The 24,364-nt window shown below is 36.5% G+C and overlaps 2 protein-coding genes and 1 long non-coding RNA gene across 3 annotated transcripts in view; all 3 read left to right on the top strand.

Moving 5' to 3' along the window:
- The window catches only part of LOC6036684 (TNF receptor-associated factor 4), a 110,124-nt gene that overhangs the window by 46,184 nt on the left and 39,576 nt on the right, over window positions 1-24,364 (top strand). The window lies entirely within an intron of this gene.
- Window positions 1,637-6,461, top strand: LOC119766927. The gene is made up of 4 exons (XR_005277212.1): window positions 1,637-1,925; window positions 4,879-5,265; window positions 5,337-5,753; window positions 5,821-6,461. It is a non-coding gene; the product is annotated as an uncharacterized LOC119766927 (long non-coding RNA).
- Window positions 17,722-18,314, top strand: LOC119766926 (cold and drought-regulated protein CORA-like). The gene has a single exon (XM_038253450.1). The coding sequence runs from the start codon at window positions 17,731-17,733 to the stop codon at window positions 18,253-18,255; it is 525 nt and encodes a 174-aa protein (XP_038109378.1). The 5' UTR covers window positions 17,722-17,730; the 3' UTR covers window positions 18,256-18,314.

The raw sequence follows: 24,364 nt of genomic DNA, 5'->3' as shown, positions 1-24,364 counted from the left end.
CATTTATTTTAAACATGAATCAAAATAATATCAAATTCTGCTGAGTTCTTAATAAATTCCGGGTACAAGCATCTCCAAGATCTGAATTTTTGCATGTGTTCTCAAATAAATTAAAAATCTAATTTCACTATGTTTCAATAGATGAAAAAATAGAAATGTATAATTTTTTTCTGCTCACATTGATTTTTTTGATATGTTTAGTTGAAAAAAAGCAAACGAAATTATGTTGAGTTAGTTAGGCAAAAAACATATTTTGGAAGTATCTATTTCTTTCTATAAAAAAAATCAAATTTTCTGCTGCAAATATTTTTGTGTTTTTTCCTTAAGTGTTTTTTCCCCTCCCTTCAAAATCGGGCCGAAAAATTCAGTAGACATTTTCAACAAGTCCGTTCAAAAATATTTTCAATTTTAGTGCATTTGCATATTTTTTTGTTAAAACTGTTTGAAAACTAATGATTGCAAATTAGCTGTAGTAGTGTATAATGCATTTTTTTTCAGTAGCTTTTAAGAGTCATACTTAAACTCTTCAATAAAATATAATACAACGAAAAGATTTTTTTGTGATTCGATTATCCGAAATATAATTTTGCCAAGGCCTTCGAATAAACGAATCTGGACTGTACTTATTTCATTTCATTTAATTTCATTTATTGGATTGTTTTGCTAAAAACATCAGTGCAGTAATAAACCTAAGCTGAGATACGGGATATCTTTCAACAGCTGACTAATTCAAACGGGATAAGAGTTTACTGGTAGGGTAGGTGGTTTTTAACTTTCAACAATTTTTGTATTTTATTCATCAGCATGTTTTAATGAACTTTTAGTTGCATTTACTTTCTTTTGATGTGTTCTAACATTGACCAAAATATGAGATCTTGGAAGGAACAATGAGACAGCTGGGGAACAATGAGACACTATACAAAAATCAATAACTTTCTAGTAAAACTTCATGTTTTTGTATTGTTTTGTTGCAGGTAACTTGCCTTAATTATTTTAAAGCAATTTTACCAACTTGAAACATTAATTACAAAAGTTATACTAAAAAGTATTAAAATTTTGTCAAATCCATATATTTATCCCAATTAACTTTATATTTTAAATATGCCAAAAATCACTTCCAAATCATATTTGGAAAGATTTCCATAGATTTTGAATAGTTTGATGAAGAAATCTTACATTTTTTGAAAACTAATTATTGCAAAACGACTGAACAAGTGTAAAATGCACTTGAACAGTTTTTTTATAGCTTGTAATTTCAATTATATATTTTCTGTTCCACTTCAATAAATTTCTAAACTCGACAGATTGCTTGCAATCGACCTATTTATCGTATTAAAAAAAACATAACCATGTAAGTTACTGAGACGTTGAAACTTAAATTAGCGTAAAACACGATTAATTGTTTCCAAATCAACTTGAAACTCTGAGTTGGGTGTGTCTTTACAACTACCCAGACGGCAGAACATCTTGCGTCTGGCGGCGGCGTGCGTTTGTCGGGGATAATCTCAGACACCATAAATTCATGTTGGGTTCATGTCTTTGGTTGGTTTGGGACCTAGCTATATTTGACAGCAAAATTTCGGCGAAAATTCGCTTCACTCACACTAGTGTATTTTGCAACTGTCATTTGAGTCATTTGTCATTTTTTCTTTTTGCTCGTGTCTCGTGTCCGCGTGATATTTTCGGTCCCAAAAAGACGGATAATTCCGTTCCGTGCGTCGTGTCCGCTTGTTGGTTGTGATCGGTTCGACCGTTCGTGCCCGCCAAAAGTGCCCGTGCCAGGTTGAACCGATCCGTACCCAGCCGTGTGCCGTAAAGGAGTGAACCGTGCCGGAAACCGCACTGCTCGTGGCAAGCCACGCATTTTCTTTTGTGCATGTTGGGGCCACTTGCCCATTTTGCATCGCGGGCCGCGTCGGAAAACGGTAAGTCAACAAAACATGAATTGGCTGGAAACATCAAACCGTAATTCTGCGGAAGCCTACACACGGTTTCCGGCGAAACGATTTTTAAGGTTAGGTCAGGCTGGTGTTTATCTTGCGTGCGAAGCGGTCCACGCATAGGCGTGCTCGAGACGAACGCTGACGTCCCACGGGAACTGGCCAAACTTTTGTGACTTATTTTCCTCATCCAGCTTTTTGTCCATGCGGTAGACCGGTGCTCGCGTAAGGTCCGATCCGGTCGAGTGCTCGAACGACATCAGATTCTTCAATCCTCCTCGTCGCTATGGTGTTCTTGGTAATCGAAGTACGAACATCCGGTTTAGCCATTTCCTAAGCTGGACGGCAGTTCCAACAAAACTCCGCCTATGTCGAGAAGTTTTAGATTGAACAATTTTGGTTTTTGTGGACGGACCACATCCACATCTTGAAAACATACTTGACTTGATCTTACGATTGTCCGGAATCTCCAATCGTCGTACGCCATCCGCTGCTCAATCCAACCTGTCGCTCTTGCTCCTTGGCCACCTCTCCAAGCCCGTCGTTACCATGAGCACATCCTCCTAGGTGCTTCTCCCCCGCCATCCCGTCGTTACGGTCAGATCTTTTTTAATCACGACAGGTTCCTTTCGTCCATTTGGGGGCGCTGCAAAATCCACTACCCCGAACGAAATTTAGAATTGAAGAAATTTAGAACCATAGAATTTTTATATTTTTCTGATTGTTTATGAATTTTTGTATTTCATAATTTAGAATTTTTTAATATTATAATTTACCTTAGAACTTAGATTTTTTTATATTTTACAATGTTGAAAATTTTCGTTTTTGAATTTTTGTTTATCAAAATTTGGAAATTTCAGGATTATGTAATTTTAGAATTTAATTGTTTTTTTAAATATATTAAATTTTAGAATTTTAGATTTTTTATGATATTTTAGAATTAAAAAGTTTTAGAATTTGCCAATTTTAAAATATTAAAATTCTAGATTTTTTGTATATTTTAGAGTCTTTAAATCGTGCTTTGAATGCTAGATTTTTAGATTGTTATAATTTTGAATATTAGAATTTTGAAATATCTGAGTTTCAGGATTTCACAGTTTAAGTATTGAAGAATTTAAGAATTACAGAATTTGTAGAATTATATAATTTTATAATTGATTTTTTAAGTTTAGAATAAAAGAATTTAAGAATTGATTGGTATTTTTTAATTGTATGGTTTTCAATTTGCATTTTTTTTATTTTAGAACTTCATAATTTTAGAATTTTAGAAATTAAGAATAGAATAATTTGAGTTCTTCAAAATTCTAAATTTTTTGTTGATTGTTTTATATGTTAGATAAGTTTTTAGAATTTTGGTACTTTAGATTTTGAGTTCTTCAGAATTCTAGAATTTTTGTCAATATTATTTTTGTTAGAATTTTGGTTTTATTTTTGAGTTTGAATATTTAAGAACTTTTGGATTTGATATTTTAGAATTCTAGTATTCAAGTGAATTAGATTTTCAGAATTTACAATTTTTTGAAAATTGAAAATATTATCATAAATTTATTTAAGAATTACACAATTTTAGAATTTTAACGATTTTAGAGTAGAGTTCTAGAATAACCTACACCATTTTTTTTTAATTCTTGAATTTTTTTTTTAAAGATATCAGAATTTTATGATGTTTGAATTTAAGAATATTGAAACAGTAGAATTTTAGAATATTAAGTTTTGGAATTATACAATTTTTGTATTACATAATTTTATGATTCAAGAATGTTAGAATTCATAGAATTATAGTCATAGAATGTAGGAATTATAGGATCATTTTTTTTAGATTTTCAGAATTGTACAGATTTTAGATTTTTTCAAATGTTGAATAAAAGATTTAGTGTATATTAGAATTTTTCGGTATTTTTGTATTTTAGAGTTTTAGAATTTTAGTATTTTTGAATTTTAGAACTTAATAATTTTAGAATTTCAGAAATTAAATTGTTATATATGTTAGTAGATATGTTTCCTGAATTTTGGTACTTTGGATTAGGCTAGTACAAATTTTATCTAAAGTTTTCTAAAGGCCTTATTGATTTTAGAAATTGAAGAATTTTTGAAATTTTATAATTATGATATTTTCCAATTCTAGTATTCAAGTGTTTTCTAAAGTGTTTTACAATTTTGGATTTTTTCAATTTTGATGATCTAACAGTTTTTTGTATTTAAGATTTTTTAAATTTTAGAATTTTATAAATGAGCTTAAAAATTTAATAATTTTAGAATAAAATAAAATAAATAAATTTAGAATGCTTTAGATCTGTACTACACTAAATTTTAGATCTGTACTACATTAAAACCCCGATTGATTGACACCAATTGACACCCTCTTAACACAGAGCTCACACTTACTACCAAACGTTTGGTTTGATAGTAATGGTGAGTCCCGTGTAAAAAGTGACAGTTCGTCATTTTTAGATTGACTTTGTCAAATCAACTGGGTACAAAAATAAAAAAAAGTTTCAAACGTAAAAGTTATCAAACACCGGGGGTTGAGTGTATTTATAATTTTAGATCTAAAAATTTTGTTGTTAAAGAATTTTAGAAATTTAGATTTTATAATATTGCATTTTTTTGTTTTTATGAGCTTTTTTTAAAAACAATTTGGACATTTAGCAGTTAATTTAATTGTGATTTTGTATTTTAAATTTCAGAAATTTATGAATAATAATAATTACAAATTTAAGAATGGAAGTATTTTTGAATTGCAGAATTTTATAATTTTTTTGGTATTTTTTTAATTTTTAGAAATGCTGAACCTTAAAATTTTATAAATTTTATAGTGTTATAATTTTGGGGTTTTATAATTTTAAAATGATAGAATTTCTAATGCTTAGAATAAAAAATTAGGAAGAATTAAAAGAAATAAAATTTTTATCTTTTTAATCAGTTTCCTTTTTCACAGATCCAGAAGTCGGAGCTCAACCCGGATGCTGCTTTCAGTCGGAAAGGCGTGGCCGATTTCAAGAAAAGCTCGAAAAGCTCAAGATTCCACCGGCGACGGTCGACCAGCCGGAATATACGAAGATGAAGATGGTCCGCACCGCCGGGACCGTGGCCGACTTTAAGAATAGCAAGAAAATTACGGTGGCGGTCAGCCACTCCAGGCTAAACCTACCGAAAGAGGCGAAGATAGAGATGGTCCGCACAGCCGGGACCGTAGTCGAGTTCAAGAAAAACTAAAGAATTCACCAGCGACGGTCAATCACCTCGGGCTGCTGCTGAACCTACTAGAAGAGGGGAGGAGGAAGACCGGTCGCTCAGCCGGGACCGTGGACGATTTCAAGAACCTGTGAGTATAATGCATCATTCGGCATTCCTAACTAAACTATACAATTTAATTAACCAGTTTCCTTTTTGCAGATCCAGAAGTAGGAGCTCAACTCGGGATGCTGCTGAATCCGTTGAGCGTGGCCGATTTCAAGAACATGTCTGAACTGAACCTGCTGGAAGAAGACGGTCCGCACAGCCGGGACCGAGACCGATTTCAAGAAAAGCTGATGTTGCTGCTGAACCTGCTAGAAGAGACGAAGAGGGGGATGATCTGCAAAGCCCAGACCGTGGCCAATTTCTAGAATACGACTTTGACCCCCTCGAAAAGCTCAAGTATCCGCCGGCAACGGTCGACCACCTCTGGCTGCTGCATAATCTTCAAGAAGAGGCGAGGTTTAAGAATCCGTCGAGGAGGGCCCACCGTCTCGGGATGCTGCTGAACCTGCCGGAAGAGGAGATGAAAAAGATGGTCCGCAAAACTGGGACCGTGGCCGCTTTCAAGAACCTGTGAGTATAATGCGTTGTTCCAAACTAATCTAACTAAACGTTTACTTAATCCGTTCCCTTTTCGCAGATCCGATTTCAAGAACATCTCCTTGGCACCCTCGAAAAGCTGAACCTACCGGCGACGGTCGCCCACTTCGGACTGCTGCTGAACCTGCCGGAAGAGGTGGGGAGGAGGAAGGTCCGCTCATCCGGGACGAGTTCACGGAAAGCTGGAGAGTCCACCGGCGATGGACGACCACATCGGGCTGCTAATGAACCTGTCGGAAGAGGCGAGCAGCCAAAGACGGGGACCACCTCGAGCTGCTGCTGAACCAACCGGAAGAGAGGTTGGAGATGGTTCGCAAAGCCGGGTCCGTGGTCGATTTCGAGCTCAACCCGGGAAGCTGCTAAATCTGTCAGAAAGGAGTCTGAACTGAACCTGCCGGAAGGAGATGGTCCAGTGGTCCACATAGCCGCAGGAGTTCCAGGGCGGCACCTTCAGCATATCCAACCTGAACATGTTCGGCATGACGCACTTTTGTGCCATCATCAACCCCGCTAGAGCTGTATCCTTGCCATCGATGCTTTTCCGTTCCCTGGCTTCGGTTCCGTGGTCGATTTCAAGAAAAGTTTAAGAATCCGCTGGCCACGGTCGACCACTTCCAAGACAGCGCAGCGGCTCGTTAATCAAAGTGTCATTTTAAAATAAATAAACCGAGATAAAGTATAATTATTACGATCAGAACCAAAATTAGTTTTATTTGAGTTTAAAATAAAAAAAGAATATTAAGAAGAAGAAAACCAAGAAGAAAATCACAGCACGAAATATGTCCGATTTTTCGCCAGATTTGTGCTGCTCAGTTGACCGCAGTCCTGCGAAAATCTGGCGCAAAATCTGGCGTTTGTCTGGCAGATGGGATCTGTCAAAATGCATAACCGATTGAACCGGGCCAAACGGTTCGTTCGCCTCAATCGTGCACGACCGGTTTGTTGCATATTCGCAAGAATTCTGGCGAAAATCTTGGGCCAGTCGGGGGGAAAATCTGCCAGACGTCTGGCGCAGCGCCCAAGACAAAACGCCCGCCAGGCGCCCCCCGTTTCCGTCTGGGTATGAGAAAACGTAAATAACCTTGGTCTTATTCCGTTTGGAGGCAAACACCACTCACGATAGTTGAAGCTTCCACAATCCCAACTGAAGGTGATAAGAACTTCTTGGTAGTAAACTCTCCACGCAGCAGCCTCCGCCCAATCGGTTAGGGTCATCTTCACATTCCGCGCTGATAACACACGTTCTGTGGCACGGATTTACTCAACGTTGTCTCAGTTTGAGTCACTTTCCAGCGCAGATTGGATGCGCATCCCAGTATTGTTTGGTAACATTTATGTTTGCAATGGAACAGTTTCTGCTGGGGGTGGTGGCCCTCGTTATAGTGTACAAATGCCTCCGAATGGATACGGTTTCCGACGGTTACCCGATACCGGACAGTGAACGCCAGTTCGAGCTGATTCGTGCAAGAATCGACTACAAGTACCGCGTGGACCAGCCCATGTGAAGTAAAGGTCACCGTCGTTTGTGTGCATTGAACTTTTCGGAATTCTACGTTTGGAAAAACGATACCATCAGCCGTGGATAGAATACCAGCGGCGGCAGGTATTAATCACGATACCCCCGGCCCCTTAAACGATCTCAACACGAGTGCTAGCATAAATTAAGCCTAGGATATCTGAAGTAAATAAACAACGTGAAACTGAAAGAGAGAGATAGAAAAACAAATCAACACGATCTTCTTACTGTCTAATTTAGCAAACACACATTTGTCTTCCCAAGTCCTAAGCATGCAAAAAACGTGGTCTTTCGGCGAATTCGCCGTTTTTGCTCTCATCGATCCGGGTTGTTCCCACCACTTTCAACGTTCAACTTTTTTTTGCTGTTTTAAGGGCGCATAATCATCAATTTACGGAATTATTACCAAAGTTGCTACCTCACGATCCCACTCGCTGGGAAGAATCGACTCCGGATCGGCTATTTGTTTTCCTCAGTCCAAATCAGTGTCTGTCTTGGCTACACCCAAACGGAGAATGGTGAAATTTCTTACAAACTTGTACGCCAAGAATGTATTGGGGCTACGCGTCAAAAGTGAAATTGTAAAGCATCGACTGAATAATTTTCGAGACTGTTGTAAGGGCAGCCTTACATTGTCAGTCAGATTACCCTCTTGTGGGTGTATGAATCCTCTTCCCATGTTGCACACAACAAAATGTACATCGGTCTTGATACCTTTGGGCTCACTTCCCACGTGCCTTGGGGTATGAAACGAAAAGTGTGAGTTTTTTCTACGCTGTTTTTTGTTCCTCCACCTCATTCATCCAACGATGCATTCTTTTAAAACTGAACTAAACTTTCTTAGTTGTAGAGTTGTAGTTATAGTAACGATGTTTATCGAGTAACCACGACGAGTGCTGGAAATATCGAGTTCTGGAACGTTTTGAAAACATTTTTTTTCAATTCCATTTGAATTGATTTATGATGGTTTCAAATGTTAAAAATCTTTGCGTAATATTCAAACAACCCTTAGCGATTTTACTTCAAAATTTGAGAGAAATGCTGTGGAAAAACATTTTTTTTCGATTATTTTACTTTATAATTGTTTACAGGAATATTGTATTCGCATATCGACTTCAGCACGTTATATGATTTAGAGACATTTGGCAACATTTTCCACCGTCACGATGGCAGCACTTGAATCGCGATCGTGTGAGAATAACATCATAAAATCATCCTCGTATGGATGATATGTTTCACACGTTCCGTTCTTAATTATAAATCATTATCTCCATTTATTCTTCGATCGAAAGGGTACGCAAAGTACGTTTCTCAGCAGGGAAGTATACCGTTTGATGAATTCCGCCTCCTTTTGAATCGCGTTTGTCTGTTCTAATCATCTTTGCTTCTCAATTTTGCCTTTTGAGAAACATTCCATCATTCCATATTTTGGATCGTCCGGCCTTGCCTAATTTGATAAAAAAAAACGCGTTAATTTTCACAGTTTCGTTTTCGAAAGTTGGCGCACCCATTCCACGTAGAAAACAAAAGTACCTTATTGCCAAAACGTAACGCCACACCACTTAAGGGTACAAACGACGATGGGCCGATGGCCGTGGGAAATCGACATAGAGTTTGAAGCATAGCTTGCAAAATAGTTGAAATCATTTTTTCAAAAAAGGTCTCACCCATCAAACTTGGCCGCCCGCGTCAGAGATGGCTCTCGCATTCGGATTAAATTAGCGTGATAATTCAGACCAATTGTTTGGCACCACCACCCGCATCCACACAAAAGCATTTTCACTGGAAAAATGGCCACTAAAACAGCAGCCAGCAGATGGTTGAGGTACCTCACAATAAGGGAATTGCAGCATACCACGTCGAATGTCCATTATGAACCCATTAACTTTTTAACGAGGCGTTCACATTTTGCAAACTCACTGGCTAATGAAGATTCATTCAACTTTGCGACTTATTTTTTAAATTATTTGTTAAAAATTGTCCCGCCCGTGTGGATCAATCGAACCGCACACTGGACTCACAATCCAGAGGTTGCCGGTTCAAATCCCGCGGCGGGCGCTCTAAAATTCTTTGTGTAAATATGGGTATTCGGCGCCGTCACTCCGTGCCATACTCTCATACACTTAGAAGCCCATGGCGGCGAAGTCCTTGTAGACAAAAGGAAGACACTAGTGGTTGGTACTAGCAATAGTGGCCGACAGCTATAAAGTCAACTTCGTTTTTTTTTTTTGTTAAAAATGGGAATAATTTTATTAGGAATAATAAAAAAAATACTCTAGAGATGTTATTTTTATTCAAGAAATTTTATTTTCAATTTTGTAACATTTTTACCTTGAAAAAACAAAAGTAAAAGAGTCCACCACATGCCAGCATCACTGCCCTCTTCTTCTTCAGGAGAGGATATTTTATTCAGCTTTCATCTGAGGCACGCACTGTCAGTCATAATTTGGCACACCATTTATGTGGTGAATTTTCAAGTGTGCCGCTTGTTTTTATTAAACCGAAAGCATTAGCAGGTTATTTGGCCGGCTAACATCGTCGTTATTGTTTAAATAAAAACTAATTAATTTTACAGACAACACCAAGCAGTTTAGCGTTGCATAATAGAGCGAAAGTGAATTTTGACGACAGCACTTTTTTTAATTTAGTACGAGAAAAATAAGTCTTTGCATCAAAGATTTCTTAAGAACCAAAGAAATAATTTCTATTAAGTATACTTCTTATTTTTTTTAATAAAGCCCTTCTGAAATGTTAGTTGTGATTTGAAAATATGTTGTATCAGTAAAATTCTCGAACATTTATTGAAATCTTGCAAGCTAAAAGAAAGATCAACAATGCAATACAATGATATAAAAAAGAAAAATGATTATAGTTATCAGAACCAAGTCGCGAAATTAAGAGGAAAATTTATTTTTCTAAACATGGTTAAGAGTTGTTGCTAATGAAAAAGGGCAACTTTTGGATTGGTTGAAAATAGGATAATGGATAAGATGTCTCAGAGAGTTCTTTTCAAGAGAGCAGAAAGTAACTTTGTTGATAACATCAAAATTAAAATAAGTGTGTTGACCTTACCAATTCAGGGTTATGTTATAAGAAAAAGTGATGCCATTGAACTAACTGATCACAGTTTACAGCCATTTAATTGTAGAAAAGATGCTATTTCAAAGCTTTAGTTTCTCTAAAAATCGCAAGTCAGTTTTAAAACACTAGGTTGCATTCAATTTTTAATATCATTGTTTTGCTCAAATTAAGTGTGTTCTATACACCTTTCTCAAATGAGCAATTCTCTACCAAAACCGGAAATGGTTTTTATTTGTATTTTTTTATTTGGCTCAAACTTTGTGGGGGCCTTCCCTATGTCCAAATAAGCTATTTTATGTAATTGGTTCACCCATTCAAGTCTCCATACAATTTTGGCTGCTGTCCATACAAAAATGGTATGTAAATATTCAAACAGCTATAACTTTTGAGTGAATTTTCTGATCAATTTGGTGTCTTCGGCAAAGTTGTAGGTATTGTTGAGGACTATTGAGAAAAAAATAGGTACACGGAAAAAAAATTGCAGATTTTTTAATCAACTTTTTTTTCACTAAAACTCAATTTCCCAAAATACGTATTTTTTGATTTTCGAGATTTTTTGATATGTTTTAGGGGACAAAAATCCGCAACTTTTGAGCTATAGAGAAACATGGTCAAAAAATCTGCCGCCGAGTTATGAATTTTTGAAAAAATAGTGATTTTTGAAAAAAAACCGAAGTTTCATGCAAAAACAAATTTTATGTTATTTTTTAATGCAAAATTGAATTTGCAATCGAAAACTACTCTACAGATTTTTTGATAAAGAGCTCCGTTTTCAAGATATAGCCATATGATTTTAGCGAAATATTTTCAGTTTTTCGATTTTTAAAAATAGTGAACATGAATGACCATTTCTAAAACAATTTTATTTGAAAAGTTCAAAAAATTTGCTATAAAATTGTCTAAGAGACATTGAAGATTGGACCTCGGGTTGCTGAGATAGAGCCGCTTTAAGAAAAAGAAACACGGAAATTGAAGTTTTCTAAGTCTCACCTAAACAACCCACCATTTTCTAATGGCGATATCTCAGCAACTAATGGTCCGATTTTCAATGTTAATACATGAAACATTCATGAATTTTTCCGATCTTTTCGAAAAAAATATTTTGAAATTTTTTAAATCAAGACTAGCATTTTAAATGGTTGTAATATTCAATGTTTGGCCCTTTTAAAAAGCTAGTCTTGATTTAAAATATAGCTCAAAAGTTGCGAATTTTTGTCCCCTAAAACATATCAAAAAATCTCGAAAATAAAAAAATACGTATTTTGGGAAATTGAGTTTTAGTGAAAAAAAAAGTTGATTAAAAAATCTGCAAATTTTTTTTTCCGTGTACCTATTTTTTTCTCAATAGTCCTCAACAATACCTACAACTTTGCCGAAGACACCAAATTGATCAAAAAATTAACTCAAAAGTTACAGTTGTTTGAATATTTACATACCATTTTTGTATGGACAGCAGCCAAAATTGTATGGAGACTTGTATGGGTGAACCAATGACACAAAATAGCTTATTCGGTCATAGGGAAGGTCCCCACAAAGTTTGAGCCAAATCAAAAAATACAAAAAATAAAAATGGTCGAAATCGGCCGATTTCGTAGAGAGTTGCTCAAATGAAGATACCATGCATTTTAGTAAGTGCATAAAATATGGATTATAATCTAGGTTACATAAAATAATTTGAATAATTTTAAATTTGAAAATTAATAATTGTCACGATAAATACTCTCAAACATATATGGCGACTTGTATGAATAAACCATGATGAAAAACTGTTTAACACAAATAAAAAATATAGAAAACCCCTTTTTAGCGACGAGCTATAGAACTGTTCAATGGAATGCCGTTCAGGAATGCTGATTTTCACGTTGCTAAATATCTTCTCAAAGGATTAGAAACGATCCAGACCCATATAATGAACTCTCTCAATGCAAAAAAAAAAAACAGAAAGACAAAATTGGAATGAAGAAACTTTAAAAACATCCAACGGTCACTTCCAACGCGGTGGCGTCAGACGTCTTGTTGGCACCACTTGCGACCGACTGTGTGCGTTAAACCGACAAGTTTCCTTTATCGCGGAATAGCCCAGTTTGGAAGGAACGAAGAAAAACTCGATTCCCAGCCACCTTTCTTTTTGCAACCGACCTTGCCAATGTCGACCGGTTTCTTCCGTGGAGACTCTCCACTGCAGGAAGAGAGAGATGGAAGGACTCAGAAATAACCATTTCAAAATGTGCAACGTTGACTGCAACATAATTGAGAGGAATTTTTGAAATCAGCTATGTTGGCAAATTTAGTATTTTAAAGTTTTTAAAACTAATGCTATGATTTAAAATCAACCGTCATGATTTTGTATCAATTCAAAATTTAAGGGTTTCTACTTTTCATCTCTCTGGTGGTTTCTTTCCTCTGGCCAGATGCAATTCCATCACACAAAGTGAACAAAACGATCCAGTGCGGAAATATTGAGTCGAGCTTTTGATGATTATCCTTTCTTTTTCACTGCTGTTCAGGTCAAAAACTCATCTGCCAAAGGTGGTCAGTTTTGTCCAGGTTTGGGTGCAACTGCACAGAGTATTGAATGGCGATGGTGGCGGGAGATCAAGCTGGGTTTTCGCATTTTGCACATTTTGCGTTTATCATCAGGCCTGTTTTTTTGTTTGCTTCTTTCACTGATCACCACCACACACTGGGATCAGGCCGTTGGTGAACGGCTGTTTTCAGGTGGGACAGGTGATACCGGAGAATCAGCTTTTGAGCAAGCTGTGCGTTAAGGCTGAGGGAATGTGTAAGATATTGCGTTTTTATTTCAGTTCTGTTTTCATATCTTGGTGTTCATCATATAACAGTGAATTAATGTTGCTTCGATTTATTTCAAAACTGAATTATATGCCTTGCTGAAAAACAGTAAATGATTTTTAATCTTTTATCACTTGTTAATATCTTTATTTAGCGATTCCACGTTTAACCAGCAGGTTCCAGATCAAAAGTAAATTATAGCCAAATTGGAGAACTTTTGATCTGGATCCAGCTGGTTTGACGAGGAATTCCTATATTTAGATTTTCTAACAAGTTAGATTCACCTATACACCTATGTGTTGTGTCAGTAGATGATAATATATATTTCAATATAAATATTTAGGGCTAGTGATTTTTGACAGCAAAAAATCGAAATTACGCGGTATGCCAATTACAAACCATTGAAATTTCATGGCAATTTCACGGTACTCTAAAAACTGCTCAAAACAAACGTAAAAATGTATTCTTTTAGCAACATTATTAACAGAAAAGTGTCTCAAAAGTTAGCAGTAGTTCTAGATACAAAGCAAAACCCCCTTGAAGGTGTGAAACGGATACATTCAATGTTAATATTTCTTTAAAGGACCTAATAAGAAAAAAAAAGTCAAGAAATTATGATTCAGCTGTTCTATTTTTTTTTAAGATTTGATAAAATTAATTTGCTTAAATACCTCCAAAACGAAGCACGTCCTGAACCTCTAATTCATCAAAACTAGAATCATTAAAATAAGAGTAGCAGTTGTTTTGTACAGTTTTTTTCTGCTCTCGCTTAATCGATTGAAATTTGCTGAATTTATTTCATCCAATGATTGTATTTGAATTTATTTGTAGCTGTAAGTATTTCCAAAACCCTGCATTTATCATTAGTTAAGCAAATTGTATTATGATTAGTACAACAAATAAACATGAATTGAATTGAATAAAATAAGTGCAATAAAGATTTTATTGCTTTCCTTAATTTCAGCAATAGGGATTTTTTAGTATTTTGATAAAGTGCAGGCAACACTTCATTAAAAGCAGTTTTTACATTTATTTATAATTCAAGAAAAAAAAAAACATTGCAAAATGATTAACAATTAACATTGCAAAATGCCTAACATTTCAAAAGAGCACAAAACTTTTGTAAACAATAGTGTATCCCTTTCACTCAAATGACAGTTTGCATAAGGTGTGAGAGGGATACACTCTTGTTTACAAAAGTTTTGTGCCCTAATGAAATATGGTTTCAATATGTTTTGAATTGAAACGTATTTTATATTCCAAATATTTAAATGCAGTTTGTTCATCGTTGTTAAATATAGTTGATTAATTAAAATAAACTTAAAAAAAATTAGAAACTAAAATGATATTTTTTTTTTTCAAAAAAGTGTTGATTAATGTTCTTTTGAAATCTTTTAAAAAATTTGTGGCGTAAAGAAACTATCCGCATTTTGTCGAATTTTCTAATAAACAATATCTTCAAAAAATATTTGTAGGTTTGATATGAAATACGTTTTTATTTGTAAACTGCTTATAAAATGCTTGTTAAAAATCTTTTAAAATATTTGAATTTAAAAATAAAGCATAAATACACTGGGTAGGGATTTAACAATTGAATATTTCAAATTTCGCGGAATTTCACGGTATGTCCCAAATTTCACGGCCAGGGGAGAATTTCACGGATTAAGATATAAATATTCAGCTGAATTTGACAGTAGATATTATTTAAAATCTTTTTGATGCGAAAGAAGATTACACGGTTAAAAAAGTGTGAATAAAGAAATTATAAAAAAACGTTACTTAATCCACCCTTTGTTGGTTGGCGCCTTCCTCACATTTAAAGGGTGCTATCCAAAATGCAAAAAGTGCTCAAATAACACTTAAGTGCTTATAACTTTTGATAGATTTGACAGATCTTCAATGTTTTGGACGCGTTAGAAAGGTCTTTTAAATACTCATCCTACGATAGGTCGCATGAGAGATCCGGACAATGTTTTCATCAAAATATTTGAGATCCGGCTTCCAAACAGTTCATAAATAACTTTGAAGTACTTATAACTTTTGATAGAATTGTCAGATCTTCAATGTCTTGGACGCGTTGGAAAGGTCTTTTAAATACCTTTCTGAAAATGTATAGCATGACGGGTTTTCTTACAAAAACCACCCTTTTTACAATCTTCCGGACTTTTGTTAAAATCGTTTTTTTAGCATATCTTTTGAAGTACTTAACTAAACTGCATAATTTTTAATAGCGACTTATGGAACCCCAAGACGGATCGAATGACGCCCAAACGGACAAAATCGGCCAATGTCGAGATAATCGAGTGACAATTTTTTGATCAACATCCCACCACACACACAGACATTTGCTCAGAATTTGATTCTGAGTCGATAGGTATACATGACGGTGGGTCTAGGAGGTCTTATTGAGAAGTTCATTTTTCGAGTAATTTTATAGCCTTTCCTCAGTAACGTGAGGAAGGCAAAAAGAAAATCCATCCTCACGTCAAACACTGATCATAGTGTTGATGTACACCTCAAGTCAAAGATGCGTTGAACAATGCGACATTTGAAGGTTCTTCAAAATCTACCACTTGTTAAAATACAAGTTTGACCAATATTGACGAAGGTTTTTGACAACATTTTGAAGTTATTTGAAAAAATCACGTCAATTTTGATTACGTAATCAAGACTCAGAATAATCTTTTTAAATTGCAAAAAAAAACATATAAAAAAGGTAGCTTTTGTACATAGAAAAAATAATAATATTAAATTTGGGAATGGTGTGAGATTTTGTGTTCAAAATAGCGTAATTTTACATCAGGTAACTGGTAACATTGTGTAGGTTCAACTACTCAAAAAAAAACAACAAAATTTTCAACATTGCAAAATTCAACTTTTTTCTGTGTGATCAAAAAAATTAAATCAATTTTCTGTGTGACATTATTGTACGCAGTAAAAAAAATGTTAAATTTTTGATGGTGTGCAATTTGAGAATACACAGAAAAAAAAATCAATTACCGTAATCGAGAATTGTGTTCATGAATTTGAGAACCACGAAGGAATTTATTCATGGGTATGGTGCATAAACGTGAATATATTCCTTCGTGATTCTCAGCTTCATGAACACAATTCACGATTTCAAAAATTGATTTTTTTTTACTTCGCCTGGGCTCTTGGAGCGACAGTGCTGGATACCCATATTGACACTTAGAATTTTAGGACGGTCCGATTGATCCACACGGGTGGGAATAATTTTATGATAAATCCCTAGTAACATTTTAGGTTTTAAGTAGGCCATAAAAGCCTATTTAGGCCGTATGAGGGTTTTCAGAACCATGATAAAACCTGTAAGTTTAAAAATGTTACTAGGGATGTTACCTCAATACAGACTAAAAAAATGATATTATACCGGAAGAGAGTGGTAAAATTACACATCTTATCTGACAAAAACATGTTTTAATTCCCATATGCAATATTAATATAATTTTTTTTTACTGAGGATCTGGAGAGTCCAGTTATTGTCTACACTTCGAGTTTTTTGAAAAAAAGCTACCCAAGCCGGAGAATTTGCAAATTAGTTCGAACTGTCAAAATGATTATTCGCCGTATTCTTGTGTTTATGATTTGTGGTGTAGTAGTAACCGTGGTTGACTCGTTTTAATTCTAGTCAAACCCGATAAGCATTTCTTGAGACGAGAAATGCTTGATCTCGCCTTTCATCGGAAGTGAAAGTGAAATGTCGGTCCTCGCCTGTGTGTAAAGCTAGGTCGTTAGGACATTTCATGTGTAGGAGTCGTCCCTTTGGACTTTGTACAGGCCCTGATCGGCGATTGGTCTCTAAATTCAAAGGTTATTAGTTTGAATCCCGGCGTAGAAGGGATCATAGGTTTGGGTGCTCTCCCCATTCAAGCCTTCGGACGCCTAGATCTGAGTTAAAATCATGCAATATAAGACTGCCTTAACCTGTAGGCTGTAGAGAGAATGTTTTTTTTAATTTTACCTTGCTTCTAATACTTTTGTCGGGCGCACTACCTTGAACCTATCATATCAGCATAACGACGATCACTACAACGCTTCATTTGTATCTGTTTAATTACGGAGGTCAACCACCAACGCCGGGGATTCCCCGTAGAGTTGTGGTTTTCGTCTGCGGCGCTTCACGGAGAAATGAACTTTTCGAATGTTGTTTTTCGATGGTGGAACCACTTTTTTTTGGGCTATTCTGCACACGCATAAAGTCGAGGGGGTGTCCCTAACCAACGTAATTTGAAATAATGGATGTAACATGGAAAATGAAGTTTGAGATTTTTCCTGCTGTTGTGATGTTATCTTGTTCTTTAAACGTAAGGTATGGTCGACCCCCAACGTCCGGTTTTTTCGCATGTCAATTAATTGCTACCTGTAAACTTTATGATAATGTCGTCTACAGCATCCGCTCCGTTCTTCTTCGCGACGTCATCAACCGTCCTTTAGTATGAGTCCCCGATCGTAAACAGAATCCGCGATATCATTTTTGGCCAGATATAAAAGAGGTCTTCCGTCCGAAATGCGACAACAGTTTCAGGCAGAGATTCAAACATGCGGTGGTTGATCGTATTCGGAGTGGCCCTCGTGGCAGTGAGTTGGGCGGAACAAGTGATCGAAGTGGTTCAGCTGGAACCGGCTGCGGCAGCGGAAGCCATGCGGAACAAGCGACAGTTGGGATTTGTGCTGGGACTGGGAGGCATTCCCGGCGGAGGTTACAATAATCACGGAGGACACGGCGGATTCAGTGGAGGACAGGGAGGACACGGAGGAGGTTACGGAGGCGGTCACAATCATGGAGGAGGTGGTCACGGAGGTGGCGGTCACGGAGGTCACGGAAACTATGGAGGTGGTCACGGAAATTACGGGGGTGGACATGGCAGTCACGGAGGTGGCCATGGAGGCCACGGTGGTCACGGAAACTATGGTGGTGGACATAATAACTACGGAGGTGGACACGGAGGTCACGGGAACTATGGAGGAGGTGGTCACGGACACGGAGGGCACGGAAATTATGGAGGAGGACATGGCAATGGAGGCCACGGATACCAAGAGCACCACCATCATGGACATCATTAAGGTTCTGAGAGTTTGTTAAACTGTGATTGTATCGATTACAAAGTTGATTTGTTACCAAATAATGCATTTCTTTTACAACAATATCACATTTTCTGTCGATCAATACCGGTGCCAACCTTCCCTTGTGGTACACTGAAAACCCGATGGTTTGACTCCCATTGTTGTCAAACAAACAAGATCACTTTTAAGGTTTGACACTCTCGTTAAACAGAGCTCACATACACTATCCAACATTTGTTTTGATTGTTTCTGTGAGCGCCGAGTAAAAAGTGACAGTTCGTCACTTTTTTAGTTTAGCTTTGTCAAACCAACGGGGTACAAACTAAAAAATTTTAAACGAAAAATGACTAACCGCCGGTGGCCAGGGTTGCCACATTTGATTCTGTATTTTTGAGGGTCAAAAATCTGTATATCTGTATCAGGGGGACGAAAATCTGTATTTGGAATCTGTATTGATATTTTTAAACAATTTTTCAAAAATACAAAATATTCTTAATTGTTTTTTTAATGCATAAAATGCTATACAATCTGAAATTTAATGTGTGGGCTCATCCAGCAATTAAAAAAAAATTTAAAGAATTAAAATTATTTAATTTTAATAAAAAATCGTGAAAATCTGTATATCTGTATGTTTTTCTTAAAATCTGTATTTCTTTATATACAGATTCTGTATGACCTCATCACCTCAAAAATCTTTAAAATACAGATAAATCTGTATTTGTGGCAACCCTGCCGGTGGCTGAGTGTATATTTGTGAAATTACTGCAAACTGTATGCACTCGTAAGATTACAATTTCAGTTATCGTTCCATAAACCTCAAAAACACTCTCAAATAAAACACCCATTAACATTCCATAATTTGGAGCTTTTCGCAGCACAGGAGAAAAAAAACATGTTTAAAACTCGTTCAAACAGGCGCAGCGTACACTGCCCGACCGCAGGGCTTCGAGAATATCTCGGCCATGTACAACACCTTACCTCAACGGTCGGTGTCATCCGACGGAGGTCGCGATCCCTCGCGGTCTCCAGCGTGTATAAATCAGATCTTTCAATGTACTGGAGAACGGTTAACTCATGTGAAGTTTTTTTTCAAATATTTGGTTGGTTAATTTTGCACATTTTTATCATAATAAGAATTTTGCATTTAAAAAAAAAGATCGAAATTCTCATCTGGAACGACGACAACGCGACTTATATTTCAAATCTCCCTATCGATTTTTTTTTTCAACTTTGAACATCCACCTTGCAATCGAACCACCGCGACCCAGTGCTACTTGCTGTACCCGACACCTTGCGTCCAACCTGGAACACGAAATTAAACCGTGAGAAGAACCGTGCCGATGCCGCGAAGAAGTGGCTGTTGGCCGTTGTGTTTGAACATCAAATTAAGCCAACAGCACTAATTCACGCTGGAATTTGCGGCCACCTTAAGCTACAAACTGCACCGCTGCGGCGCTCGACGATCTTTGCGATGAACTTTGATGTTTAACGACAACACGACGATCCACGGGTTTTGCTTTCTCAGGTTCCTCTTTTCGCGCACAATCCCTGGTAATTGAAAATTTAGACTAATGGAGTGAAATTTCTCCGCCGTGTAGCTCGTTGTCCGACATTCCCCTCGATTCTTTACGACTCTCGTTTTGTCCGGCTCGGGTTTGGTTTATTTTGATAAGTTTGTTAAAATATTTTCACCAGTATGGTCTTTCGGTCACGCCGATTACGGCCAAAGCCCAAATTTGCACCTCCTGGGTGCACGGTTGGTGGTCGATTTTTTCAAAAGTGCATTCCCGGACCGAAAGACAGGAAACCTTTCCGATAAGGGAGGTGGGTGACTCAAGACAACCCTAAGAAGCAAACGCAGATCTATCATCCCTTAATTCCCTGGTAATGAAAGACCAGACTTCGAAGAATGCAGCCTGAGGTATACTGAGGTGCGGTAGCACCAGCCGGGGGCGGACGGTGTTTGTGCAAGATAATAGATCCATAATTTTGTCTAGTCCTGTCAAGGCTGTGCTGCTGCGGGGATGTGGTGAAAAGGACCGATAACAGGGTGGGTGTACAAGGAGGAAGATTGGGACCGGTGTGGACGACGTCTTCGGAGAAAAGCGCCTAGGTGGCATTTTTTGAACCTGTGCCGACACGTCCTGTTTGGTCTTTTTAAGGGAGGAAGTGATGCCAAAAATCCGGAGTATTGCTATTTCCCGTTTTAAAACGAAATGTTACGGAAGATTCAGAAATTCTTAAAATTCGAATTATTCAGCATTTTTTTAAATTCTAATAATTTCAAAGGTTTTGATGACCCGAAGATTTTGGTTTATTTATGTTTCAGGAACCCGACAGTCAGGTTTAGAAACAAACGATTCGGCAACACTGCTTTTAAAAGGGCCAACTCTACCATTAGTGAGGTTGTTCTCCAGCTGAGCATGGCTTTTACGGCCAACCAGATAACCTTCACCATTCGATTCCCTTTCGGGACTCATCCAAAGCGTCCAAGTTTACAGCCTAATCTTCACGCAACTGTTCCGCATCGCTGACGACTTACGGGGCTTACGGTTGTTTGTTGAGGAGTGCGTGCGGGACTCTTATTGTCCTCGTGCGTCCTCGAGGTGGTGACCGCCTTCTGAGTCAATTGTTTGGTGATAACAGCCAGCCAGAGAGGATTAGGAGCCAAACAAGTTGTTCCCGGAGCTGTGCTGTGTTGTGCATTAGGCGTGAAGGATCTGTCCCCTCGGGGGTTTGTGTTCAAAGTGTCCAGTGTCCTGTTTTTTAATGGTCACTCCTTCAGGGGCGCGACGGCGAGGTATTCCACTTTTAAATTGAAGATAATTATGCGACGTCGTCGGCGGTGAGGTCGGCCTGGAATCGTAAAAATTACATTAACATTCCGTACCATTTTTTTCTGTGTTGTCCGGTTGAGACACGCTGAAGCAGTTCCATTTCGGGGTTCTGTTGAGGAGACGGGGGTTAAAATACTGTTTCCCATGAGTAACGTAGCCGGCGAGTTGTTTCCGTTCTCCTTGTGTACTCAGTTTATGAACGGATACACCGTAAGGTGGTGCAAGTTTGATTGTTGTGATCAAATGACCTTAGAATCGTAGAACTGCGAAAAAAAATATTCTTACTCTGACTCCGGCTTTTGGACTCCGACTCCAGATCAATTCTCCAAAATTGACCAACTATTCCCAACTTTGAATCTTTGAATCTTTGAATCTTTGAAACTTTGAATCTTTGAATCTTTGAATCTTTGAATCTTTGAATCTTTGAATCTTTGAATCTTTGAATCTTTGAATCTTTGAATCTTTGAATCTTTGAATCATTGAATCTTTGAATCTTTGAATCTTTGAATCTTTGAATCTTTGAATCTTTGAATCTTTGAATCTTTGAATCTTTGAATCTTTGAATCTTTGAATCTTTGAATCTTTGAATCTTTGAATCTTTGAATCTTTGAATCTTTGAATCTTTGAATCTTTGAATCTTTGAATCTTTGAATCTTTGAATCTTTGAATCTTTGAATCTTTGAATCTTTGAATCTTTGAATCTTTGAATCTTTGAATTTTTGAATCTTTGAATTTTTGAATCTTTGAATCTTTGAATCTTTGAATCTTTGAATCTTTGAATCTTTGAATCTTTGAATCTTTGAATCTTTGAATCTTTGAATCTTTGAATCTTTGGATCTTTGAATTTTTGAATCTTTGAATCTTTGAATCTTTGAATCTTTGAATCTTTGAATCTTTGAATCTTTGAATCTTTGAATCTTTGAATCTTTGAATCTTTGAATCTTTGAATCTTTGAATCTTTGAATCTTTGAATCTTTGAATCTTTGAATCTTTGAATCTTTGAATCTTTGAATCTTTGAATCTTTGAATCTTTGAATCTTTGAATCTTTGAATCTTTGAATCTTTGAATCTTTGAATCTTTGAATCTTTGAATCTTTGAATCTTTGAATCTTTGAATCTTTGAATCTTTGAATCTTTGAATCTTTGAATCTTTGAATCTTTGAATCTTTGAATCATTGAATCTTTGAATCTTTGAATCTTTGAATCTTTGAATCTTTGAATCTTTGAATCTTTGAATCTGTGAATCTTTGAATTTTTGAATCTTTGAATCTGTGAATCTTTGAATCTTTGAATTTTTGAATCTTTGAATCTTTGAATTTTTGAATCTTTGAATCTTTGAATCTTTGAATCTTTGAATCTTTGAATCTTTGAATCTTTGAATCTTTGAATCTTTGAATCTTTGAATCTTTGAATCTTTGGATCTTTGAATTTTTGAATCTTTGAATCTTTGAATCTTTGAATCTTTGAATCTTTGAATCTTTGAATCTTTGAATCTTTGAATCTTTGAATCTTTGAATCTTTGAATCTTTGAATCTTTGAATCTTTGAATCTTTGAATCTTTGAATCTTTGAATCTTTGAATCTTTGGATCTTTGAATTTTTGAATCTTTGAATCTTTGAATCTTTGAATCTTTGAATCTTTGAATCTTTGAATCTTTGAATCTTTGAATCTTTGAATCTTTGAATCTTTGAATCTTTGAATCTTTGAATCTTTGAATCTTTGAATCTTTGAATCTTTGAATCTTTGAATCTTTGAATCTTTGAATCTTTGAATCTTTGAATCTTTGAATCTTTGAATCTTTGAATCTTTGAATCTTTGAATCTTTGAATCTTTGAATCTTTGAATCTTTGAATCTTTGAATCTTTGAATCTTTGAATCTTTGAATCTTTGAATCTTTGAATCTTTGAATCTTTGAATCTTTGAATCTTTGAATCTTTGAATCTTTGAATCTTTGAATCTTTGAATCTTTGAATCTTTGAATCTTTGAATCTTTGAATCTTTGAATCTTTGAATCTTTGAATCTTTGAATCTTTGAATCTTTGAATCTTTGAATCTTTGAATCTTTGAATCTTTGAATCTTTGAATCTTTGAATCTTTGAATCTTTGAATCTTTGAATCTTTGAATCTTTGAATCTTTGAATCTTTGAATCTTTGAATCTTTGAATCTTTGAATCTTTGAATCTACGTATTTTTGAATTTCACAAATTTCTAATGAACATTTCAAATAATTTGACTAAAAATTTTACCAACTTAACCACAACTCACGGTCCAAAACTGGAAAGTTCGTGCACCACCTGCTCCTTTTTTGTGGTCGGTTACTTCCGCTCCAAGCGTTGTCGGTCGGTTGTGGTTATGCAAAATAATTATCACTGCTTTCCCTTCGTCTCAGTCATTTCCTTCTGCTGTTTCCAAGCTTTTTAACCATCCTGGGACAGTTATAAATCCTGGCAATTTAGAGGGACTCCACGAGAAATTAAATTATCCCGGAATATTCCACGCAATAATGCGACGTGCAGTTTCAACGGTCTGAAATTCCTTTCTCCAGAAACCGTTGCCAAATGGTCCTCCACCGAGGGTGGGAACGAACCGCTGAGGGGTAATATTGACATATTGACAAAACCAGTTTTGCTTGATACAAAGTTCCAACCGTTTTTTTAACTTCTGCGTGGACACCGGATCGAGTCGATGTTGTTGTTTGCGCCGCGATGATGTGAAACTGTGCAAGTTCTTCACTCGCTCAGCTGGTAAACCTGTTCCAAGTCGCGGTCCAGGTCGAGTGGTCTCGACGAGAGAGACCCCATTTGACACATTTCTGACGCGCTCAAGTGGCGCCGTGAGGACCAACCCATCCCAGCGCTTCTAGGACTATGCGGTAGCCGGGCTGAGAATGTCGGGCTCTGGGAGGTTGCGTAACGCACCCTCGCGATGGCTTAGCCACTTGAGCCTCTGGGTGTCTAGGGTGACTTCATGGGGCAAAACACGCGATCGCGCGTGGGTATTCACTTTTCGAAAGCAAAGTCAACTCAAGACAAGAATTTTGACCTTTGGCGAGACGTCGCCGCGGAGTTCTTCTTGCTCGGGGGATTGGACTGGCGATGATGGTTGTTATAAGTCGATTTGGAGCTATAATCTGGGAGTGAACTTAGCATACATACAATTTAATGTCTTGAAGCTAGTTTTCTTGCAAGATGTTTCAAAACTTAGAATTATTTGACACATAGATTATTGACCATTCATTAACCACGTGGACACTTTTTATGGATATTTTTGGA

This window comes from Culex quinquefasciatus, chromosome 2 (genome assembly GCF_015732765.1).
Source record: "Culex quinquefasciatus strain JHB chromosome 2, VPISU_Cqui_1.0_pri_paternal, whole genome shotgun sequence".
Lineage (NCBI taxonomy): Eukaryota > Metazoa > Arthropoda > Insecta > Diptera > Culicidae > Culex > Culex quinquefasciatus.
The sequence above is the reverse complement of the archived record's forward strand: the minus strand, read 5'-3'. Positions and strand labels throughout refer to the sequence as shown.

What these genes read in the sequence shown, in the direction of transcription:
- LOC119766926 (XM_038253450.1), top strand. Translation starts at nt 17,731, where the DNA reads ATGCGGTGGTTGATCGTATTCGGAGTGGCCCTCGTGGCAGTGAGTTGG.